Genomic DNA, 22,754 nt, shown 5'->3' on the forward strand with positions numbered 1-22,754 from the left:
AGTAGGTAACCTGAATGACACGACGAGAGCGGGATGGTCAGCATCTAGACTGATCAGTGGCCGGTAATGCGAAATCATTTGCCAGGACAAGATCTAGCAAACGTCTGTTTCGGTTGGGAAAAGTGTTTACTTGACTAAACCCGAGTAAGTTGAATCCGTCCAAAAGAGTACAGCAAGCCACCGGCATATGCAATAGCAGTGGGTCAATGAATGGTGTGCCGCTGTTGGTAAAGCGCCATTGTAAACCAGCTTCGCTGTAGTCGCCAAATAGTAGTGCGGGAGATCGGGGACTCAATCGAGACCTAACGATGATGCTCACGGATGATACTGTGAATGTTTTGTGGAAATTCCACGACAATCCAGAGCTGTTCCAGCAGACTGGAAATAGGCGAGGTACTTAGGTAGCTAGTTAGTCTAGTTGAGACAGCAGTCAGAACACCTCCACCGCGCGATTTTTGACTGTCAATGGAGGAGAGATCGGTACTTGAAAACGGAATAAAGTGATCCGAAGTTGCATTGCATAGATCTGGTCAGTACGAAATCATATTCAACCTCCGCAACAGCTAAGAAAAACGAGTCGATTTTAGTCCTCAGCTCACACACCGATCGAAAACTATTCGAGGAGCGATCCCGGAAGCTGGAAACCGAAGGAACCGACGGAACCGAAGGACCGAAATTTCAGAATTGCAACCATACTCGCATGGAGTTATAGGCCGGAAGTCCCCGATTTGTGTTGTTGTTTTGCTTGATAGCAGCTTTTCCGCTTCGTACCTCCATATGTTGCTATGATGCGAAAGATGAGAAAGCAAATGACAGTGATCTTGCTAACTCTAGATAGAGCTGGAATTAGGGCGTAACAGCTCTTGTAAACAATGACTTCTCTTTAGGATTTCTAGGAATTCAAGGCACGCCCACGCAAACGAACATAACCATCAGAAAGGGGAAGGCTTCCCCTATCCGATGGTGATGTTAATTTGCGTGGGAAGCCTTGACTAGAAATCATCGAGAGAAGTCATTGTTTACCAAAGCTGTTACGCCCTAATTCCAGCTCTATCTAGAACTGAGCAATGTGAGTTACTCGAGGTGCCTCAAAAGTAACTCTGAAATTGCTCATGATTAGGAGCTGTGCCCCATTGCTCTAAACACTTATTTTGCGCCAAAAATTTTCTCAGTGTGCCGCGCTGTGCCCAGAGTGCCAGTCATCACACTGACTTTGTTTGTTCGCAGTTGGCACACTTTGGCTTGTTGCTTGACCACAGGACGCTGTCGCGTGGGTACCTCCACACTTGTCACAGCATGGCTTCATATGGCGTGCCAGGGCCGTAAGAGAGGCAGTTCATGCACTGTGTTACATCACGGTGTTGAGGTATGTACGACTACCAAGAGATGATGACCTGGAACAGATCCCGGATGTTGTGCTTCAGCCCGGCAATTGTGGTGAAGCTCTTCATAAAGTGGACCAGGAATAACTGGTCTCGGTAGCTGGTGTTCGGCAAGGGTCGCCGATTCATCGGATACACTGCCTCTGGTTGTAGACCAAGCCGCTCCAGCTCAGCTTTCACAATGGCCGCCTCGAATGACGGCAAACCTCGCAAAACTACCTTCAGTGGCTTCAGCGATGGCAAATCATAGGTGAACTTGTTTCGTCTACTTACTACTCTCTGACGACTGTGCTGGGGAAGCAGCATATGCATGTAGGTAATTGGTGGATTTGTTAGTTAATTCGGCGTTTTTGGACAATGCTGGACATTTACCAGTTTTTCAATAGTTCATTGTTGAAAATCAACATTTGGAAGCATTGCTATCGATGCGTACCCATATTTCTGATCGATTGGTGATAAAATTATTGAAATTGGACAAGGGGCAGCTGAGTTATTAACGTTCAAAATCTTTCACAATTTTGTTTCATGTTCCATTTTCGGTTTTCACAAAGTGTACCCCATATAAAAATCACAGACGTAGTCCTACGTCAAAATGCCAAAAGGACTGCTGCTGGGATTTGAACCCAGACGTCTAAAATATTGGATATGCCTCATCTAGTAACTATTGGCAAATTATCGGTTCAGAAGTCTTCCAGCGTTCCTTTGACAAAACTCAACCTACGGCTACCGGCTATAATCTGCTGCGTTAATTTGTAGCTTCAACCAGCTCAAGCAAAACAACTTTCAACGAGCGACACGTCCATCCATACCCACGATTTCCGATGAAGCGGTGGCCGTTTGACCGAATGCTGCCCTTTCACAATCTACAAGTTTATGCCATTCAAGAGCCACAAGAACTTTTCCACCATCATCACCGCCGCCAACCTGTCCGTTTTCTGGAATAAACTTTTTTTTCCCTAGCCAGGGGTCACTTGCAAAAACCGCGGTGTTGTTTTCCCTTACAATCTTATTCTTCGGACAAGAAAAGAAACCCACCCCCCCCCCGCCACACACACATTCCTCCCGCCTATCATTAGGGAGAAGAAATGCGGAAAATTAGCTTACATTGGAAAGCGTAACACCCGGAGGCCACCCATCAGCACCGGCATGAGACAGTGGGGGGATCGCATCGAAGAAAGCCCAAGAAAAATGGGCTAAACAATAGGAAGAAGGAAAGATCGAAAGAGAGCGTTCGCCTCAAAGCCCTGAGGGCCTCCCTCTCCCCCCTCCGAGCCCCTTTCGCTGGTGCTGGTGCTGGTGGTACTAATCGTTTCCAATTGAAAGCGTTTCCGCTCGCTCACTCGGGTGCTAGTTGTGTTGTTTTCTTTAGTCATTTCCTGCAAGCAAGACTTGGAAACCTTCTGCAAAGCTTTTGGTCTTAGCAATTCCTTCTATTATTGTCACCACGTGAAAATCACGCTGGTGGTCGGCAGCGAGAATGGGAAATTCGATACATGCATGTACCCTTGTGTGCCTTCGAAATTCGGATCGATAGCCGATCGATGACAGACGGGCATGTCAAATTAGTACTCTAGGAAGGGGGGTTTCTCGAGTTTCTCTTTTCGCGCGCGCGGTTAGCTCACCCGTCGTGGTCGTGGTCATCGGTTGGTTGGTTGTCACAAACGAGGAATTTGGACACCAACCGGCATACGGGAGATCAAAAGGTTGGCGAACTTTGCAGCCCCGGACAAAGTTGATTAAAGGGAAGGCAAAGAGAGGTGATTTTGTAGAGCTTCCTCCACCTATGACAGTGACGGGGCGACGTGGCTTACTACGTTTGGAAATAGGTTCAACTTTTCTTGGGATTGCAGGGGTAAATAAATAACTGTCAGCTTGTTTTTCAACTACGGAGCAACAACGGAGTAGGCTGATTAGTTTATGTGTCTTTTTTTCAGATTCATAAAATCATTAAAATCATAGATTTTGGGATTGAAACATTTCTTTCTTTCTTTTTCATTTGTTTATTGGATAAGGCTCAAATGATTTTACTTTACGGAGCCGTAAATCAAAGTCTTCATTCGCCTCAATTTGATCACATTTTTTCAAGCATGATAGTATTATTATTATTATTATTACAGTGCTGTTACAACAGGCGTGGATTTCGTGATTTCTGCGGATTTGAACTTTTAGTTGCGAAAATCGCGGAAACATTAAAAATGTCGCGAAAATCACGAAGGGACTGATGTGCTACGAATACGTAATACGATTTTCTATTTATCATGTTTTATGATGTACATAGCAGGGATGCCACTTAATGTTTGAAATTTCCAGTTTTTTTTTAGAATTCATCCAGTTTTATCCAGTTTTCCATTATTAGTTGTAAAATATTTTGAAGTATGATTACCAGTACAGCATGACTCAGATGCTTACTCTTTAAACTGTTATATTAGAATTGAAATCTGGAAATGCAGTATTTAATTTAAATGCAATATTGCAAGTGAATTGCAATTGCTCGCTTCATGGCATCAAGACGGGTGTTACAGCATCGACACGCATTTTGCAGGTTCGGTATTATGACAGTTAACATAACTTTATGTCAAAGTTACCCTACCTGATGTTGAGAACTTGGAACAAATCAGTAAGTTTCAGAACCATCACAAATCTTGCCGTCAATATTAATTATTTATATCTTATCTACCAATATTTATTGAAAATATTTGCGCTTATTATGCCTTCGTTATCTTCTCTTGTGAATAAATTTAATTAAATTGTAGTAACATTTTAGCTAGTTCTTACCCTGCATCTACTTATTTAGGTAAAACAACAACTTTATTTCCACAAACAATTTCAAGAGATGAGATCAATTTTAGGAGATCATATGTACAATCAAAACCATTAGAAGTTGAAGTTTAACATTGACTGAAGTATGAGATGAACTAGCCAACTGGCTAAAAATCTCAATAATAAAGAAGACAAAAAATCCTTAAGTCTAAGATCTCATAAACTATCAAAGCAGTGAACCGAGAAATTGAGGAAACCGGGAAAAGCCAAGAATTCGAAATCACCGGGAAAAACCCATGAATTTCGATGACAAATCGGGAAAAAAATTGGAGGTTGTTCGGAGAGTCGAAGTGACATTCGTCATTAGTGAAGCGAGAAAAGTCACTTCGACTCTTGGAATAACCCCCATTTACTTAATACTTTTTTTTTGAAAAATATAAGATTTTGGACCTTCAAAAACTCTCAAGATTCTTAGACTAAACTAGGCAATTTTTTTGAATGGATAACACCAGGGTTTTTTTTAGAGAAAATCAATGGGAGTTTTGGAAAGAACTTTTAATGATTGTAGAATTTAACTCCATGTCACTTGTGTCACTGCAGAGTAAAATTTTAAAATAGCTCAGTGGAAAATTCCAAATCAATTGTCAAGAGGATCCCAGGATCCTTGAAAAATACCAAGTAAATCTAATTTTGAGCGTAAAATTCCAATGAAATTTTGATTAAAACTTACAGAAAATTCCGTAGATAATTCTAATCGAACCACGAAATGCATTTCTAGATAACTTTAAGCAAAATTGCAGAAGAATTTAGAGGAGAAGTCCAAGATAATTCTGAACAAAATTTCAAAACAAATTCTGTTTGAGAATTCAAATGAGAATTAAAGCGAATTTTGAGTAGAATTTTAGCAAATTCCTAGAAACTTACTTACTTACTTAAGGATCCTGCGCACCTCTACTAGCTTTGGCCTTGACCTGTGCCCAAGTCAAATTTCGGTCAACGTTCTTAATTTCACTGTTTAGGCTCCGCCGCCACGAGCCTCTGGGTCTTCCTCTGCTGCGATGTTCTGCTGGACTCCAGTCCAGTGCTTGCTTGCAGATTTTGTTTCCGCTCCGTCGTAGTGTCTGGCCGACCCACCTCCACTTCCGTTCACGAATTTCTGTCTCTATCGGCTTCTGATGGCACAAACGATGAAGCTCGGAATTTGAGATCCAATTGTGGGGCCACCAGGCACGAATTATGTACCGCAGGCATCGGTTGATAAACACCTGCAGCTTCTGAGTTTTCTCCGCAGATACACACCATGTTTCACTGGCGTATAACAGCACAGACTTCACGTTCGAGTTAAAAATTCGGATTTTGGTGCGTCGACTGATCTGATTCGCTCTCCAAACATTTCGCAAACTGGCAAAAGTAGCCCTTGCCTTCTTAATCCGTTCACTTATGTCGCTCTTGGTGCCGCCGTCCGACGCTATCTGGCTGCCAAGATATTGGAAGATTTCGACTTTCTCCACTGCCTGCCCAGCTACCGTGAAATTGGAACGGTTTTCCGTGTTGACATCCAACGATTTGGTCTCGTTGTCGTTGATGGTTAGACCTGCTTCAGAGGAGCGTTCCACGAGGTCGTCGAGCTTACTCTGCATGTCAGAGCGCCGTTGTGCTAATAACGCAACATCATCAGCCAAATCGAAGTCGTTGAGATACTCCATGGTAATAGGCTGCCACAGCAACCCACGGTTCGGTACACGGTCAACGGCACCAACCATGATCTCGTCGATTACGATGATGAACAGTAGCGGTGATAATATACATCCTTGCCTCACACCCGCGATTACCCGAATCGGGTCAGACAAAGCTCCGTTGTGCAACACTCTGCATGAGAAAGCCTCGTACTGCGCTTCGATGAGGTTGACGATCTTATCAGGGACTCCTTTGCGTCTCAGAGCGGCCCACAAGTTTTCGTGGTTTAGTCGGTCGAAAGCTTTTTCGTAGTCAATGAATACCAAGTACAGGGACTTTTGGAACTCATTGACCTGCTCCAAGATGATGTGGAGCGTAACAATATGGTCCAGCACGGAATCCTGCCCGCTGTCGTCGGAGAGTCGCGTTGATCTTCTCCTGTATCCAATTGAGGGTAACTTTACACAGAACTTTGAGAACAATACACAGTAACATGATGCCTCGCCAGTTGTCCTTCTTGGGGACTTTTACCAAGATGCCTGCATCCAGTCGGCCGGAAAAGTCGCGGTTTCCCAGATATTGACGAATAGTTGATGCAACATTTGTGAGGATAGCATGGGGTCAGCTTTGAGCATCTCTGCTGATATGCGATCGACCCCCGGGGCTTTGTTGGACTTCATACTTCGGATGGCTGCTTCTATCTCCTGCAATGATGGAGCTTCAGTGTTGACGCGAGTAACGCGCCTCACCCTTGGCGGATCATGCCGAGATGTTGATGGTTGGTTGAAACTTCGAGAAGTTGTTCAAAGTGCTCAAACCAACGTTTCAACTGGTCAGTGGGGTCGGTGAGCAACTGTCCAGTCGCGTCTTTCACAGGCATCCTTGGGTTCATCATTGTCCCGCTCAGGCGTCGTGAAACATCATAGAGGAGGCGGATATCGCCAGTTGCTGCGGCTTTCTCCTCTTCATCAGCCAGGGAGTTCACCCATGCTCGCTTGTCCCGTATACAGGAGCGATTAACTTCCCTCTCTAGAGCCGAATACCGCTGACGGGCCTCGTTCTTGGCTCCTCGCGTTCTTCCCAAGTAACAATTGTGGTTTTATGAGGGTTCTGCAGACCACGATTCAGATTTGTAGAATGCTATAAAACCACTATAAAACTTGCAATGTTACTTGGGTTGCTCTCTCTATCGCGGCTTTTGCTTCTCTCCGCTCCTCGATCTTCCTCCAGGTTTCATCGGTGATCCACTCCTTCTTGATGCTCGTTCACTGTTCTTCTACGCTGCCACCTTCCGGAATATTAGCTGCGCGAGCCTCGAGTTATTCGACGAACGATCTCTTCACTGCTGGATCTTCCAGTCGGCGTGTGTTTAATCGCCGCCCGAGTCTCTCCTCCCGCCGTTGAACCCGTGCAATGCGTAAGCGGATCTTACCGACCAGGAGATGTTGGTCAGACGCGATGTCAGCGTTTATTCCGAACATCAAGAAGGCTCCGTCTCCATTTTCGGCTGATGCAGATGTGGTCGATTTGGTTCTCTGTATATCCATCATGGGAGACCCATGTGACTTTATGCACTGGGCGATGGAGGGAGAGCCAACCCCCGATTACCATGTCGTTGTTGCCACAAAACTCTGCAAGCAGCTGCCGTTCCCGCTCATATCTCCGAGACCATGGCGTCCCATAATGCGCTCATAGTCCGAGTTGTCGGAGCCGATCTTCGCATTGAAGTCGCCTGCGTAGATCTTGATATCACCTCTTAGAGTCTTATCCACGACAGCATTCAGTTGACTGTAAGAGTTCTCTTTGTCCTGCAATTCGGCTGCATCGATTGGCGTATAACATTGGATTATGGTAACGTTGCGGACCCGTGTTCTGAATGTGGCAACGATTATTCTCATATTGATAGGTTCCCACTTGATGAGCGCAGGCTGTGCTTGGGCACTAAGCAGAAAGCCAACTCCACGATGTCGCGGAGCGTTTTCACCTCGCATACGAGAATATAAAAGTACCTGACCCGAAGGCAGCTTGTGTTCTCCAAAGTTCGGTCAGCGGACTTCACTAAGTCCCAGGATTTCTAGCTTCATACGGCGGGCCTCACTGGCGAGTTGTGCCAGTTTACCCTGTTGGGCTAGCGTCAGTCAGTACATTCCATGTTCCAGTTCTTGTCCGTTGTTTAGCGCTAAAAGTCGTTTCCATACAATCAGTTCGTAATCTTTCACTATAGGTTTCTGTAACAATTTGAAGGTTTAGGAGACAGTAGGTAGTTGGCCTTATGGTCTCCTATCCCCCGTGATGGGGCTGCTATCTTGGGTATAGCTTTCGGGGGGAAGCAATTCCTAGAAAAGCTGTAAAATTTAAAGAAAATTTAAGGACGAATTTCATGGTTTATACTTTGGATGAAGCTGCAGAGAATTTCTAGACAGTTAAAAATATTTTTTCTAACGGACTCTCAGAGAGAATCTCAATCTTATTTTAGAAGAATTCTGACATAACTGATCAGAAAAGATTCAAAAAGAAATGTTTGAGAATATTCTAATAAAATCCTGCAAAGTTTTTTTGCGCTTCAGGGAAGTTAAACATTTCCAAATTTACGGGTAAACATAGGGAAAAAACTGGTCACCATTAGATCTAGAAACTTTTCAAAGTTGCAAAATTCCAGAATTAGAAGAATGAAGTCTCAGCCATTTGATTTATTTCAACCTTAAATTTCAAAGTTCGGCGTTTCAAATATTGTTGCTAGTTTGGAACTTGAATACTTCTCACGTTGCCTAATCTGCGCCCTAATCCCCCCTCCATGTCCGGAATATTTCATTTTAAATAAAACATGACGATTTTTTCTTAATCCAGGATCATATAATTTTCCAAGCATGAAATCTTCAAAAATCTAAACCTTATGATTTATTTTTTCCCAAACCTTGAATCTTGACCTTTTTCTGTGTCCAATTGTGGAATGTGAATTCTTTCATAATTTCCTCCACAATACGCTTGAAAATCTTTTGCAGAACACTCTCTGAATGCATGCACTCTGCAATGCTCCTAATTTGATTAGTAATTCTAGCAGTTCCCTGAAGAAAAAAAATCACTTGAAGTTCTCCTTAGTATTCTCTTGAAATTCCCATAGGAGTTTATTTCAAGTCCTGCTCAGAATTTCTATTAATTCTTCTCATAATTTCTTTGGAAATGTCTTTTACATGTTCTAAAAAATATCACCGGAATATTCTTGGACCTCAGAATTCCTTAGAAATTTTCCTCAAAATGTTGTTAGAGCTATCCTCGGAATTTAGAATTTAATTTTTTTTTTGATTTTTGGTTAGAATTACCATAAAAATTGCATCAAAACTCTTTTGAAATACTCCTAATTTCTTAAAAATGAAAACCTCAAATTAAATTTATTGCATGTTAATTCGTTCTATGCGCCCTATTTTTGATTCATGATGATTTTCAAGTTAATTTTCATTTCAAATAATGTTTTAGAAAAGCTATGCTGCTTTTATTCATTTGAATCTCATACTGTGTTTTATTATGTACACTAAATAGTCAGAATTTATACTACCAAGAACATAAATAACTGAATATGATGCATTGTTCTTTTTTTTTTTCAAAATGCTGCTCCCTTAGCTCAGTCAGTAGAGGCGCTGCTACGAAGCAAGTCTATGCTGGAGGAATCTGGATTTGATTCCCGTTCGGTCTATTAACTTTTTGGGTTGGAAAATTTCTCGACTTCCTTGGGCATAAGATTGCACAGGCATAGAAAGCTCTCGATTAAAATGTGCAAGCGCTTAAAAACACTACGTTAAGAGCAAGCAAACAACTAATATGCTGTAAGCAATAAGCTTGAAATGCTATGTAGTAGTAATACAAATGGTATTTACAAGCAATGAAAACAGTTTTTTATCCGTCGGGAATTAGTATTTGAAGACGCGAATTTCTTTTGAGGAATCGCGGATTTCGTGGATCAAATTTTAAAGATCTTGTAACAGCCCTGTTATTATTATTATTATTTGGCTGTCAAACATTTCCAACTCAGAGCTCCAACGTCTGCTTTCAACTACCTGTGCTAGAGAAAATTTCGTAATCTATCCGGATATCGAATCCAATCGCCGCCAGCATGATCTTGTTTTCTAGCTGCACCTTAACCGACTGAAACCGAGAACTTAGCGATGAGGATAATAATAATAGATAAGGATTAATTTCCCATGTTGCAAAATTTCATCTAACTTGATCGAGCTCAGGGATTTACAAAAAGTCACAATTCATATGCTCGCAAGCAGATTCAATCACAAAGCGAAACGACTTCTGTCTGATCGTTTTCCATTTACCTTAACAAATTGAATAGGCATCCGAACCCGCCCCAGTCCCGGTGATTCGTTAAATTGAGACCGACGAACGAAGAACATTGCAAAACTCGCTGCCTTATTTTATGCTAATTCGTGCGCTCTGCCGCACGCTCATTAATTCCCATTCGTTTAATTCAAATCGTTTCTCTCCTTCTCCTTTCCCAAACCAGACGGACCGAAATCGGGCAATGGAATAAACCGGCGAGAATCGGTGCGCAGAATAGGCACGCCCCCGCACCGTCGCCGTGGTCGCCGTGATCCACCCCGTAAGTGCGTGGGTGCGTGAAAAGTGTGATTTGCTCTGGAATTAATCGAAATCTCCGAGTCTGAAGAAGCAAGAAGAGGAAAGTGGAAAACCAGAAAAAGGTTGTGGAATATAAAATTTAGTCAAAATTAGGCAGTGACGACGATGGATACGATGACCTTCGACGACGAACCGCCGCCCGAACCGAGGGACGGCTGGCTGCTGGTGCGAATCTTCGTCCCGGAGCTGAACGTCTACAAGTGTTTGCAGTTCCCCTCGGATAAGGTCGTGTGGGACGTCAAACAGCAGTGTCTGGCTTCGCTGCCAAAGGTGAGTGGTTTGCTCTTCTTTTTCTTTTTCATTGTGCAGCTAAAAATTGTTGCATCGACTTAGAAAATGGTGAAATTCCCGATTGTTGATTGTTACGTAAGCTGAATTCCTCATGAAAGCCATGCTGATAGCGTCCTTATCGGAACCCGTTCCCGGCGATAAGCAGAGTACATCATAAAGTGATTGAACAGCCAGTCATTCCGAGCGAGGGTGGAGTGATTGACGAATTCATTTTCCGCTGAGTGAATGACTGATGGGTTAATTCTGCTTGGCGTCGATGTCGTCGGTCGGTGAGGGTGGCGTCACTATCAGCTACGCTCGATTAATTGTTTCCCGCAGCACGAGACGTAGAAGTGATGCAGAGGACGGCCACACTTCGATGGGTAATGATGGGTGAGTGCAATAAACGCACCACGATTTGATAATGACATTGGCACTGATAACGGTGCTGCCGGTTGGCGTTTGTTTTTAGACGAGGGTGGAATGGTGAAAGTACGTGGGGAAGCGGAACGGCATGCGATATATGCTGCCGATGATGAGGTGGCCTTGAGTGATTGGATGCGTGGTGAGAAATAGTCAGGGAGTCGCTGGGGGATTTCGATTTTATGACCATGAAAACAATGTAGTTAAGATTGATTGTGGTGGTTAAAACTAATTGCTCAGGGAAGTGCGTAGTATTTTCGTTTATTTACCGTAATCAGTAGTCAGATGAAATTTAGCCGGGAAGGACAGTGGACCAGAGAAATGTCGGGAAGTCCGTGAATGTCGATGACGTATCAGGAAAAAAATAAACTTTATCCTTTCTTCAGAAAAAAATGCTCGACCTTGAAACAATTCAATACCCAATACAACTTTGTCTCAGACGTTCTTTCTATTAGATGAGCCTTTTTCGTGCTACGATTTAAAAATAAATAAATCGAAAACGCCCTTTTGAAAAAACAGGCATGAGTCAAAATGACCGAATTGCAGTACAATGTTGGTTCATTAGGTTTTGCACCGTCGGAGTTAACCTCAATCTGATGACAGTTCAGTGGTACTGTTTACGTGGACTTACTCGTTTTTTTCTTGGGTAGATTTTCTCGATAATTTTTCAGACTGCAGTGAGATTTAAACCACACTTCTGCATTGTCCACGAGCAACATCCTTTCACCGCGCTGTTCCTCGACAATTTTCAAGTTAAAATTCGGAAATTTTAGAATTTGTTTTTTCGAAAAAAAAAAAACGACTAAGTGCTTGTAAACAGTACCACTGAACTGTCAAAAAGGTTCAGCCTATTAACACTGAGTTCATTTGTGACGTCACGCTGCAGAACCTAATTGCCCCTAGCAGTGTTCACTCGGTTGTCAACAGAAGCAGGCCACTCTCGATGTGTGCCATGCGATCGTCTGTTTTCTCGGCAGCAACCATTGTGTGGTCCTCCTCAATGTTCTTCATCAGCAGTTCTTTCGGTCGATGCGTCGTCGACTTTGGAAAGCAACCGTTTCGTGATGAGTGTGTGAGCGCTGACCACGTTTTGCGTCCATTGCTGCAATGGTAGTGCTGTGCCCCCCGTTGGCGATACTGCCATACAATGAAACCACTGGAAGCGGCTCCCGTTCTGATGGAGGAGACTTATGGGATAGCGGAAGACAAAGTGTTAATTGTGTTGTTCCTTTTGACTATAGTTTTAAAATGTATTGTATAGTGAAGTTAATTCGATTGGGTCTTATCCAATAAATTAATAAATTACAAAAATTTCAAAAAAATTCTGAGAAATTTTTTAAGGGAATTCCAAGAATAACATCGAGAAGAATACGGATTATTCGGATCAGAATTTCAAGACTAAGCTGAGGTGAAATGTATGAAAATACTAAGGATAATTGAGGTGATTTGTAAATAGAATTATGGAAAGAAGCTTAAGTGAATTCTTGGAAAAATCATTCGAAAATCACAGTAAATCTTAGGATCAATTCCATGATTTTTGTCGGACTGGCAGTCATAGCCAGTTCTGCATAGAATTCCAAACAGATTCTTAAACTTATTTTAGAGGAATTCTGAAAAGAACTCTGTGGAGGGGCAGAATGTCGACTACCAGGAAACTCAAAGAACATCAGAAAAATTTCTTTAAATTCAAGGAAATATTTCTCAATCCTTATTCATAACTGCATTTAAAACTACACTGGAGTCGCTTTTCACGCGGTTTTTTACACAGTCAGGAATTAACATGGTTTGTTTTACGCGGATTTTGGAATTTACGCGTTTTTTTACGCGGATTTCGGAATCTACGTGGTTTATCGTTATACACTGTTTACACGGTTTTTACGCGGATTTCGGTATTTACGCGGTTTTTTACACGGTTTTGGAATTTACGCGGTTTTTTACGCGGATTTCGGGATTTACGCGGTTTATCGTTATACACTGGAGTCGCATTTACGCGATTTTTTACACGGTTTTTTACGCGGATTTCTGAATGTATGTGATTTATCGTTATACACTGGAGTCGCTTTTTACGCGGATTTTGGAATTTACGCGGTTTTTTACGTGGATTTCGGAATTCACGCCGTTTATCGCTATACACTGGAGTCGCTTTTTACGCGTTTTTTTTACACGGTTTTTACACGGATTTTGGAATTTACGCGGATTTCGGGATTTACGCGGTTTATCGTTATACACTGGAGTCGCATTTACGCGATATTTTACACGGTTTTTTTTACGAGGATTTCGGAATGTACGTGGTTTATCGTTATACACTGGAGTCGCTTTTTACGTGGATTTTGGAATTTACGCGGTTTTTTACGTGGTTTTTGGAATTTACGCGGTTTTTTACGCGGATTTTGGAATTCACGCGGTTTTTTTACGCGAATTTCGGAATTTACGTGGTTTTTCACGCGGATTTCGGAATTTACGCGGTTTATCGTTATACACTGGAGTCGCTTTTTACGCGGTTTTTTAACACGGTTTTTTTTTCACGCGGATTTTGGAATTTACGTGGTTTGTTTTACGCGGATTTTGGAATTTACGTGGTTTATCGTTATACACTGGAGACGCTTATAACGCAGTTTATTCACACGGTTTTTACGCGGTTTTTTTACGCAGATTTCGGAATTTACGCGGTTTTTTACACGGTTTTGGAATTTACGCGGTTTTTTACGTGGATTTCAAAATTTACGTGGTTTATCGTTATACACTGGAGTCGCTTTTTACGCGGATTTCGGAATTTACGCGGATTTTAGAATTCACGCGTTTTTTTACGCGAATTTCGGAATATACGCAGATTGTGGAATTTACGCGGTTTATCTTTATACACTGGAGTCGCTTTTTAAGCGTTTTTTTTACATGTTTTTTTACGCGGTTTTTTACGTTTATTTCGGAATTTTCGTGCATTTTTTTACGCGGATTTTGGAATTTACGTGGTTTGTACGTTGATTTCGGAATTCACGTGGTTTTTTTTACGTGGATTTCGGAATTTACGCAGTTTACCGTTATACACTGGAGTCGCTTTTTACGCGGTTTTTACCCGGGTTTTACGCGGTTTTTTTACGCGGATTTTAGAATTTACGCGGTTTTTTACGCGGATTTCGGAATTTACGCGGATTTCGTAATTTGCGCGGTTTTTCGTTATACATTGGAGTCGCTTTTTACGCGGTTTTCGTGGTTTTTTACGCGGATTTTGGAATTCACGCGGTTTTTGATTTCGGAATTTACGCGGATTTCGTAATTTGCGCGGTTCCTCGTTATACACTGGAGTTGCTTTTTACGCGGCTTTTTACACTGTTTTTTACGCGGATTTTGGAATTTACGTGGTTTTTTTACGCGGATTTCGGAATTTACGCAGTTTTTTACGCGGATTTTGGAATTTGCGCGTTTTATCGTTATACACTGTAGTCGATTTTTACGTGGTTTTTTTTTTACACGTTTTTTACGCGTATTTTGGAATTTACGCGGTTTTTTTACGCGGATTTCGGAATCTACGCGGTTTTTTTTACGCGGCCCGTATCAACCGCGTAAAAACCGACTCCAGTGTATAATGATATCACTGATCATTGAGGGAAGTGAAACATTTTTTTAGAAGGCTTAGGTATAAACTATTTCAATCCAGAGAAAAGTTCTTGGACTAGAAACACCTTTTAAAGATCCATGACATCAGTTTCAGGGTTTTGTATGTGCTCTTCTTGCATCTTGATTAAAATCAAATTATTATTATTATTATGTCTCATAGTTTCATAATTATGAATAATAGCATTTTAACTGCAATGAGCATTTGCAAGCTTGCTGCGACTAGCTTGTTGAAATTCAGGGAAGCTCAAAATTCCTTTATACACCATATTTTTTAGGAATATCATATATTGAAGCACGCCAGAGAATCTTCTCTGGACTTTTAAATTATGTTATAATATAATCAACTTTATCTTCCACGTTAGTTGCTTGAAATCTTTTAACAGAATAATTCGGGAGTGGCGAAGTCCACTCCACTCGAGCTCTGCCGCTTGTTCTCCAACAAGTTTGCAAGTGTCTTCTCTGACGAGAGCTTAACCAACTAATACGAGACCATAGCAGCGAGCAACGTCTCACTTTCCGGACAAGCTCTGGGTGGAATTGTTTTCAACGTCGAAGTGATAACGACTGCAGCACTAAAACGAAAGTCTTCCTTCAACCCTGGTCCGGATGGTGTTCCTTCAGTCTTTCTGAAAAAAAAGCACCTTTCACCGCTACAACATCTGTTCCGATTCTTCATCTCGTGTGGCATCTTTCCATCAAACTGGACATTTGCGCATATGTTCCCTGTATATATAAAGAGTACTAAACGGGACGTGGATAATTATCGTGGAATTACATCGTTGTGTGCAACTTCCAAGCTATTCGAGTTAGTCATCATAGATCCTCTGGTCTCCCATTGCAAGCAGTATCTAAGTGAAGATCAACATGGCTTCACCTCTGGTCGATCTACTACCACGAATCTACTGTGTCTGACATCGTACATCACGCAAAGTATGGTTGAAAGGTTACAACCTGACGTCATCTACCCTGACTTGTGCACTGCCTTCTAATGTAATCTAAAAAAAAACAGCCAGTTCTTGAAAGCATCCTGGGAAATTATATATGTATATACCTACATCATTTTTCTTGTCTATTCGATTATATGTTTCACATCGAATATGCGTCACACATATCAAAACGGCCGCGCCTACTGTGGAGCATTTAAGGGGCAAGATGATTCAGAAAACATCGATGCTTCAGAATCCAATAAATGTATGAAACGTGGATAACTTGTACCGTACGTTCCGATTTTGGTAATTATATGATTGGTTGGTCGTTGGAAGCTAGCTTTGATGACCAACCAATCATATAAAAAGGTTAAGTGATGTTGCATTTTCTTCTGACGGTTGGTGCATGAGCACTAACTCTTGTCCTAGCCTTTTATGACTTATGGCTATAGCGCCATTACTCGCTTTCTGAAAGGAGAAGAGGGAAAGGAAAAAGAGAAAGACAAAGGGAAAAGGATTATGTGAAATCTTTGAACATGAACAATATTTTTGATTTGAAATATACAAGTCATAAAAAGTAGCCAGGACTAAAATGTGATCCTTTGATTACTGGAAAATCCTGATTCCCTAGTTTGAAGTTGTCACGAACCTGAATTGAACCTGAAGGATGCTTGACATGTGTTGATGTAGAAGTCCAAATTGTAGACGAAGCTTGACGAAGATCAACATGAACTAGTCCGGTTTATGGTAGTTGCGCGGAATGTCTTCCGTCGATTTGAGATAAACAAATGTTCGGATGTATGTAGTCGATTTTTGATGTGCATTGGCAAGCCTTTTCGTGCCCAATAGTCAGGTTCAACGCTGCGACTCAACGAATGATGGAACCAATGATGGGCCGCCTCGTGGAGGTTCTACTTGGCTTCGGAACAGCTTCTCAGCGGCAAATAATAGGGACCTAAAATGAGGAACTAGAAATTGTCTCCTGGGCCTGGTTATGGCCAGATCAGCAACCGATTATAGATATAAAAAACTCCACGGAAAAAACAAACGTCAGGTTCTAACACACGCACAGCCTACTCTCCTGACTTGTCAATCACGCCATCGCGATCACCAAATAGGATAGACTCGGAGTTAGCGGAAATCTCTTGAAATGGTTTCGCTCATATCTCGCCGATCGTCAGTTGGTGGTAACCTATGGTGACTGCCAGTCCGACATTTTCTCAACTACTTCAGGAATACCTCAAGGAAGTCATCTGGGACCGTTGACCTTCTTACTTTAGTTCAATGACGTGAATTTAGTTATCGAAGGCTCACGATTTTCGTATGTAGACGATCTCAAAATCTACTCGATCGATGATTGTCCAACGTCAGTTTGAAGCATTTGACAGGTGGTGACATTTGAACCGAATGACGGTGAATCCTGCGAAGTGTTTAGTCATCATCTTTACTCGAAATAAAGAACCAATTATTTTCCACTATGCTCTTCGGGACACCATTATTGAACGTGTGAGCCATGTAAAAGATCTAGGCGTCATCCTGGACTCTCAACTCACAAACAAGCAATACATCTCCTACACCGTAGATAAGTCGTCAAGAACATTGGGCTTTATCTTCAGAACAGCTAAGAATTTCTCCGAAATCCATTGCCTCAAGTCACTGTAATGCTCCCTGGTACGCTCCATTCTAGAATATGGTTCTGTGGATTGAAGTCCGAACTACAGCAATGGTACTGAGAGAGTTGAGGCCGTTCAACGCCGCTTTCTGCGATACGCTTTGAGAATGTCGTTGCCAGCTGATTGACTTGGAGCCTCTTCGCACCAGAAGAGATATTTCAAAAGCGCTGCAAACTTGGAGCAAGTAAACATTAACGTCCAACCCCGAATGCTTCGTAGCACTGTTATGCTGAGAATGGCACTAAGTCGGACAAACTAAGCAATCAACGGTGCAATAGGCGGACTGCAGCGAGTATTTAACCGAGTTTCATCAGTATTCGATTTTCACCTGCCACGACACCTGCTTCGGAGACGTTTCGCTTCATTCTTCCTTAGAAATGTAAATCGTCAATGATCGTGTTTTAATGTTTTGTAGTTTTAACTTATGACTTACTTTAATTTTAATTTTAAGTTAAACCATCATTGGGACCATACCGAGTCTGTTGATGTTGACAAATTAAAAAAAATCCTACACTTAATTGTACTTTTTAAGGTTCTGGAACATGAATAGTTTGTACAGATTTTAAACTTAGACTATTTTTTGTTTAATCTTGGACCTAATCAAAACAGACTTAATTTTTTTGTTAATAATGTAGAACGAAAATAAATATTGAAGACTACGGATATGGAATAAATTTCAAGAACCCTAATTCAAAAAAAAAATAAAGGGTCTAGCAAAACTTTCCAAGCTTATGAACTTCGATGGAATTGGAAATTGAATCTCCAAGGAATACTTTCAAGGCAATTCAGAGGAAAATATTAATGGATGAATTTTTCGGAAAGTGATATCTTAGGATTCCTTTCTAATTAGTTCTGAGCTAACTCCAGACTCCAGGCTCCAGGTGAAACTTACGCAGAATTCCAAGGTAGTTCTGAGTAGAAGTCCGAGGGAATACTGAGTTGGATTCAAAGTAAATGTATCACAGAATTCTGTCGAGCAGAGCAGGCAATTCCAAAGAAATTCCAAAGTATTTCTGGCTAACACTGCAAAGTGATTTTGAGTAGGCGATTTGTCACAATAACAGCTTCAATCGACAAAATCGATGCGACGAAGAGACTGCGAGCTTTCTTTTTCTGTAGAAGTCGCAGCACTGTAGAACCTCAGTCGGCATCTACAAACAAATTTTCAATCGCTTGTCTCTCTTCCTCCCGTCGCTTCATTGGTCTTTCTTCCAAGCTGCGTTCAAAGGGGACGACTTTCATGAAACACATCAACACAGGTTTCATGACGTACATGACGGAAACTGAAAACATGCATTTGAAGCATATCTCACGTGAAATCACTAGAAGATTACACGTAATATAATTAATCTTCTATCCACATATTTATCTAAAAAAAAAGTAACTGAAACGGGACATAGCGCATATTAAAGAAATTAAAAGACCGCTGATAGAATGTCAGTGGGGAGGGATTGAAAATCATAATGAGGCTTCGTTTCAACTACAAAATCGACGTTGCATTTATTGGAAGGGGTGAGCAAAACAACGACGAGAAAATCCACAGCCAGCCTTTTGTTCTAAGCGTGCTTCTTTTTCATTTTCGTTTCGTGCTGATGGTCTAGCTAGACGTTTTAGGAATGATGCGTTGAACACGTTGTATAAAAGAGAAAAAAAAGGTAAGAGATTGTATCCAAGACACGACCGTAGATTTGACGTAGGATTACGAAAGGTAGTTTAGATGTCACAGCAACTCGTTATCAGTGAAAAATTTCGATACGTTGAAATTCGGAAGCAATTTAAGAGTTCTGTTTTTGAGGTGCTCTGTCGATGTCCATTCCTGGACGATATGGGTTGGATTCAAGCTCTTACTCTTTAGTTAAATCTTTTATCAGTCATTTGTGGTCCTGAAAAGGGCCGATGAGATGAAAGCTTGGAAGCTAGTATAGAACAATGCTGTGGAAATTTGTCCTCGATGTTCTTGAAGATGATAGCGGAAAACACATCAATCACAGAATCTGCGCCTACTTACTACTTTTTGATGCAAATGTTAAGAGAATCCGGCAAGTTTTTTTTTTTCATAATTCTCTTAATAGTAGGGGCTTAAAATTTGCATCGAAAGGCATAGAGATAGGTACCGTCTGGACCGCGAGTATTCGGCCTAACTCCTACTAGATATAGAATTAAGTGTATTTTGGTACAAAGAACAATGAATTATCGGCTCCGTAAAGCTAAAAAGATTGAGCCTTACAAATAAACGAATTAGATAAAACAAAGGTACCGTCTGGCATGCACAGTGCTTGGTATTAATATTCGGCGACTGCGTTAGGGAAACCACTTTTCCCATCACGGAACGCCTCGTTTTCTGATGACAAAATTACGCATTTTTGTGCACAAAACGTACGGAATTTTTGGTTTATTTTATTCAATAGATAAAAAAAAAAGAAAATATTATTTGGAGGAATTTCTTGCTCAAATTTTTCCAATCGCGAAATATTCGCGATTTAAATTCGAGATTCGAGACGCGCTTGGCATAGATAACCCACAGAGACTCACGAGGATGGATCCCGATCAATAGCGGTGAGGCATCTTCCTCTTTCTTTGGGGAATGGACGCTCATGTGGGCTGCAGCTCGCTGCTTGCGAGCAGCTTTTCGTTGTGTACAATTTTCAACGCCACGCGCCCAAAGCACTGCTGCTGCTGCTGACGACTGACTAAAACCACCACACACGGTGTGGAGACCGGATGGAATTCGATTTTGAAATCTGTGTTAGGGAAAGCGCTGTTTGCAGGCAATCGGTGATAATTTTGATCACCATTGCAACAGTTGGACATTTGTGCAATTTTCAATGGCAACCTACTGAAAATTAATAAAGTGTTCAATTAAGTAGACTTTTAGCAACATTTCTAATCGATTGGCTTGTTTAGAATTAAAATCCATCCGCTATTGACAGAGTTATATGTGGTCAAAACCTGACCACTTTTGGTAATGCGGTCGATTTTGGTTTTTTGAAATTGTACCCCCGATGTTGGCGAAAGACGTAATCCTACGTCAAAAAAACTCGAGTTAATTTTAGAAGGAGAACTGAAAGGAGGTACTCCAAGGTACTTGTAAGTAGAATTCAAAGTTAAGAAGGTGAATCAAAAGGGAGTTTCGAAAAGAAATCAATGATAATTGTGAAGATAATTCCAAAAGCATTCTTAAGAGAATATCAGAGATGGTTTGAGGAAAGTTTCAATGAAATTTCGAGGTGAATTTCAATGAGGACCATTTCAAGGATTGCACGGAACCACTCTAAGAGAATTCTGACCAGAATATAGAGAAAATTCCGAAGATTTTTCCATGGGAATTTTAGATATTAGTAGTGATGCTGAGGATAAATATTTTTAGGAGAATTATTTAAGGAATTTCACCATCTACGGTGGAGTGCAGATGGATGACAGAACGTGAAGGAGGCGAATGAACCACGAATTTCACCAGCTGCTGGGAGAACCATCCATCTTTCACATTGCAAAAATTGGGCGACTACGGTAAGCTGGGCACGTCGTAAGAATGCCGCACAACGACCCAATAAAAATGGTTCTAGAAAGCGACCCAACAGGAACAAGAAGCAGAGGCGCGCAGCGGGCAAGGTGGATCGACCAAGTAGAAGGCGACCTGCGGACTCTTCGCAGACTACGAGGCTGGCGAAGTGTGGCCATGGATCGAGTAGAGTGGAGATGACTTCTTCGGACAGCATAGGACAACAAGGCCTTAGCCTGATTGGTAAGGTAAGTATGTGACACCTCCAATTGCCTCAGCATTCAATGGGCTATTTCAGAGGTGGTAATATTTAGACTTTAGGATCAAATTTTGCCACATCCGGACATGTTCCGGATACCCCGGGAACGTGACAGGAATTTGAAAAGTAGCAAAATAATCACTCTGGAAAACCACTGGGAAAGTGAAACTGCGTCAGTGTTCAATGGCAAATTGAGTTATTTTTTTCCAAAATGATTTAAAATTTCGGGCAATTATAATAATGATAATTCAGGAATCCCGCCTGGATAGATGGAAAATCATTTACATTAATTTCGTGCATTCATTTACATTAATTTGCCTATTACTTTTTTCACCAACAGAATTTTGTAAAATAGTGTTTGAAGCTTTTGTAGGCTTTGATATTAGCTACATTTCAGTGAATGTAAATTGCATTCACTGAAAAACAATAACATGTTCTGCCAGCTCTATTTCATCATGCATAAGAGATTCAGATTTTAGTTATTAACATAAGTTGTAGTTAGTATCGAAAGCTACAAAAGCTTCATACATCATTTTACGGTATTCTGTTGATGAAAAAAGTTAGAGGCAAATGAATGTAAATGATTTTCCATCCCTGAGTAGGTACAAGTCATTTTTGGATGTTATGTAAGTTTTGTTTTTTGGAATACTTCAATATATATCTAGAAAATCCTCTTGATTAATTCAAGCAACTTCCATGATCAGATCAAAAACTTTAAACGAAGTCAAACAACTAAATGATGTCAAAGTTCAGGACCGATTCTTCACCATTCATCTTCTGCATCGCCAGACTAGTGTGTTAAACTCTTTCTCCCGATGACGTCCGCCTGATGACGATGATGTGTTATTGTTGTGGTGGTACCGATTGACCCACATTTCCCCCTCTGCATCCTCAGCAACCAAACAAAACCCCTCGCCACATCGAAGAAGGCACTGACTGAGGGGCACAGAGTTCCTCGCTTGCTTTCTTTCCCGCTTTTTCTCTCTCTCTCTCTTGCGAGTCTCTTGTTTTGGTTCGATCCAAGCAGGCGACGACGACAACGACGACGACTTGGTGATCGTGCATCATGCGGCATGGTCTCTTTCGCTTCAAATCACATAACAGTTATATTTTTCCTGGCTTGCATACCAAATCTACCGCATCGATCCCCCTCGTGATGAGGGGGAGGGGGACGGGTTGCAAGCACACACTCACATAAGTCATCCGCGTGCCGCACTGCAAGCTCAGCCGTGTGCCTCATTAGATTGGGTTTGGATCTTTCTCGTCGTCGGATCGCCGCGAGACTCCGTTCGCGTGTTCTTTAAAAGCCTTTCTCCGCCATTAAATGAGCCGCGTTCGCGGTGCTGCCGTCGTCCGTGGTCGGTGGTGGTCGTGGTGAGCATGAGCACAAAACCCGTTAGGTAAGGTTCGGAAAAGGTCTCTTTAAATTCCTTCGGCAGTCCGCCGTCGGATGAGCAGCATTCATTCGGGGCCTTTCTGTTGTTGTGTGCGGGCCTGCGGGATTTTTGTGTGTAATGCCTAATGACCCGGACCTGGATCGGGACCTGGAGGCCATTGTCCATCAATCGCCCTTCAGCTGCTGCTGCTGCTTCAGCCCCATTTCGTTAATCGTCCGTTCTGGATCTGGAG

At 41.8% G+C, this 22,754-nt stretch overlaps 1 protein-coding gene across 5 annotated transcripts in view; it reads left to right on the plus strand.

Annotated features, from left to right (window-relative positions):
* The window catches only part of Prosap (prosap), a 394,561-nt gene that overhangs the window by 118,356 nt on the left and 253,451 nt on the right, over positions 1-22,754 (plus strand). For all 5 annotated transcript variants that reach the window (XM_065229416.1, XM_065229418.1, XM_065229414.1 and 2 more), the window contains one exon: positions 10,327-10,730. In XM_065229416.1, the coding sequence (XP_065085488.1) occupies positions 10,566-10,730 (165 nt within the window). In that variant the 5' untranslated portion in view covers positions 10,327-10,565. Of the gene's footprint in view, positions 1-10,326; positions 10,731-22,754 lie in introns of those variants that run through there.

Source organism: Ochlerotatus camptorhynchus, unplaced genomic scaffold, assembly GCF_037179485.1.
Source record: "Ochlerotatus camptorhynchus isolate MF236.1 unplaced genomic scaffold, CSIRO-AGI_Acam_v1.1 ptg000314l, whole genome shotgun sequence".
In the NCBI taxonomy this organism is placed as follows: domain Eukaryota; kingdom Metazoa; phylum Arthropoda; class Insecta; order Diptera; family Culicidae; genus Ochlerotatus; species Ochlerotatus camptorhynchus.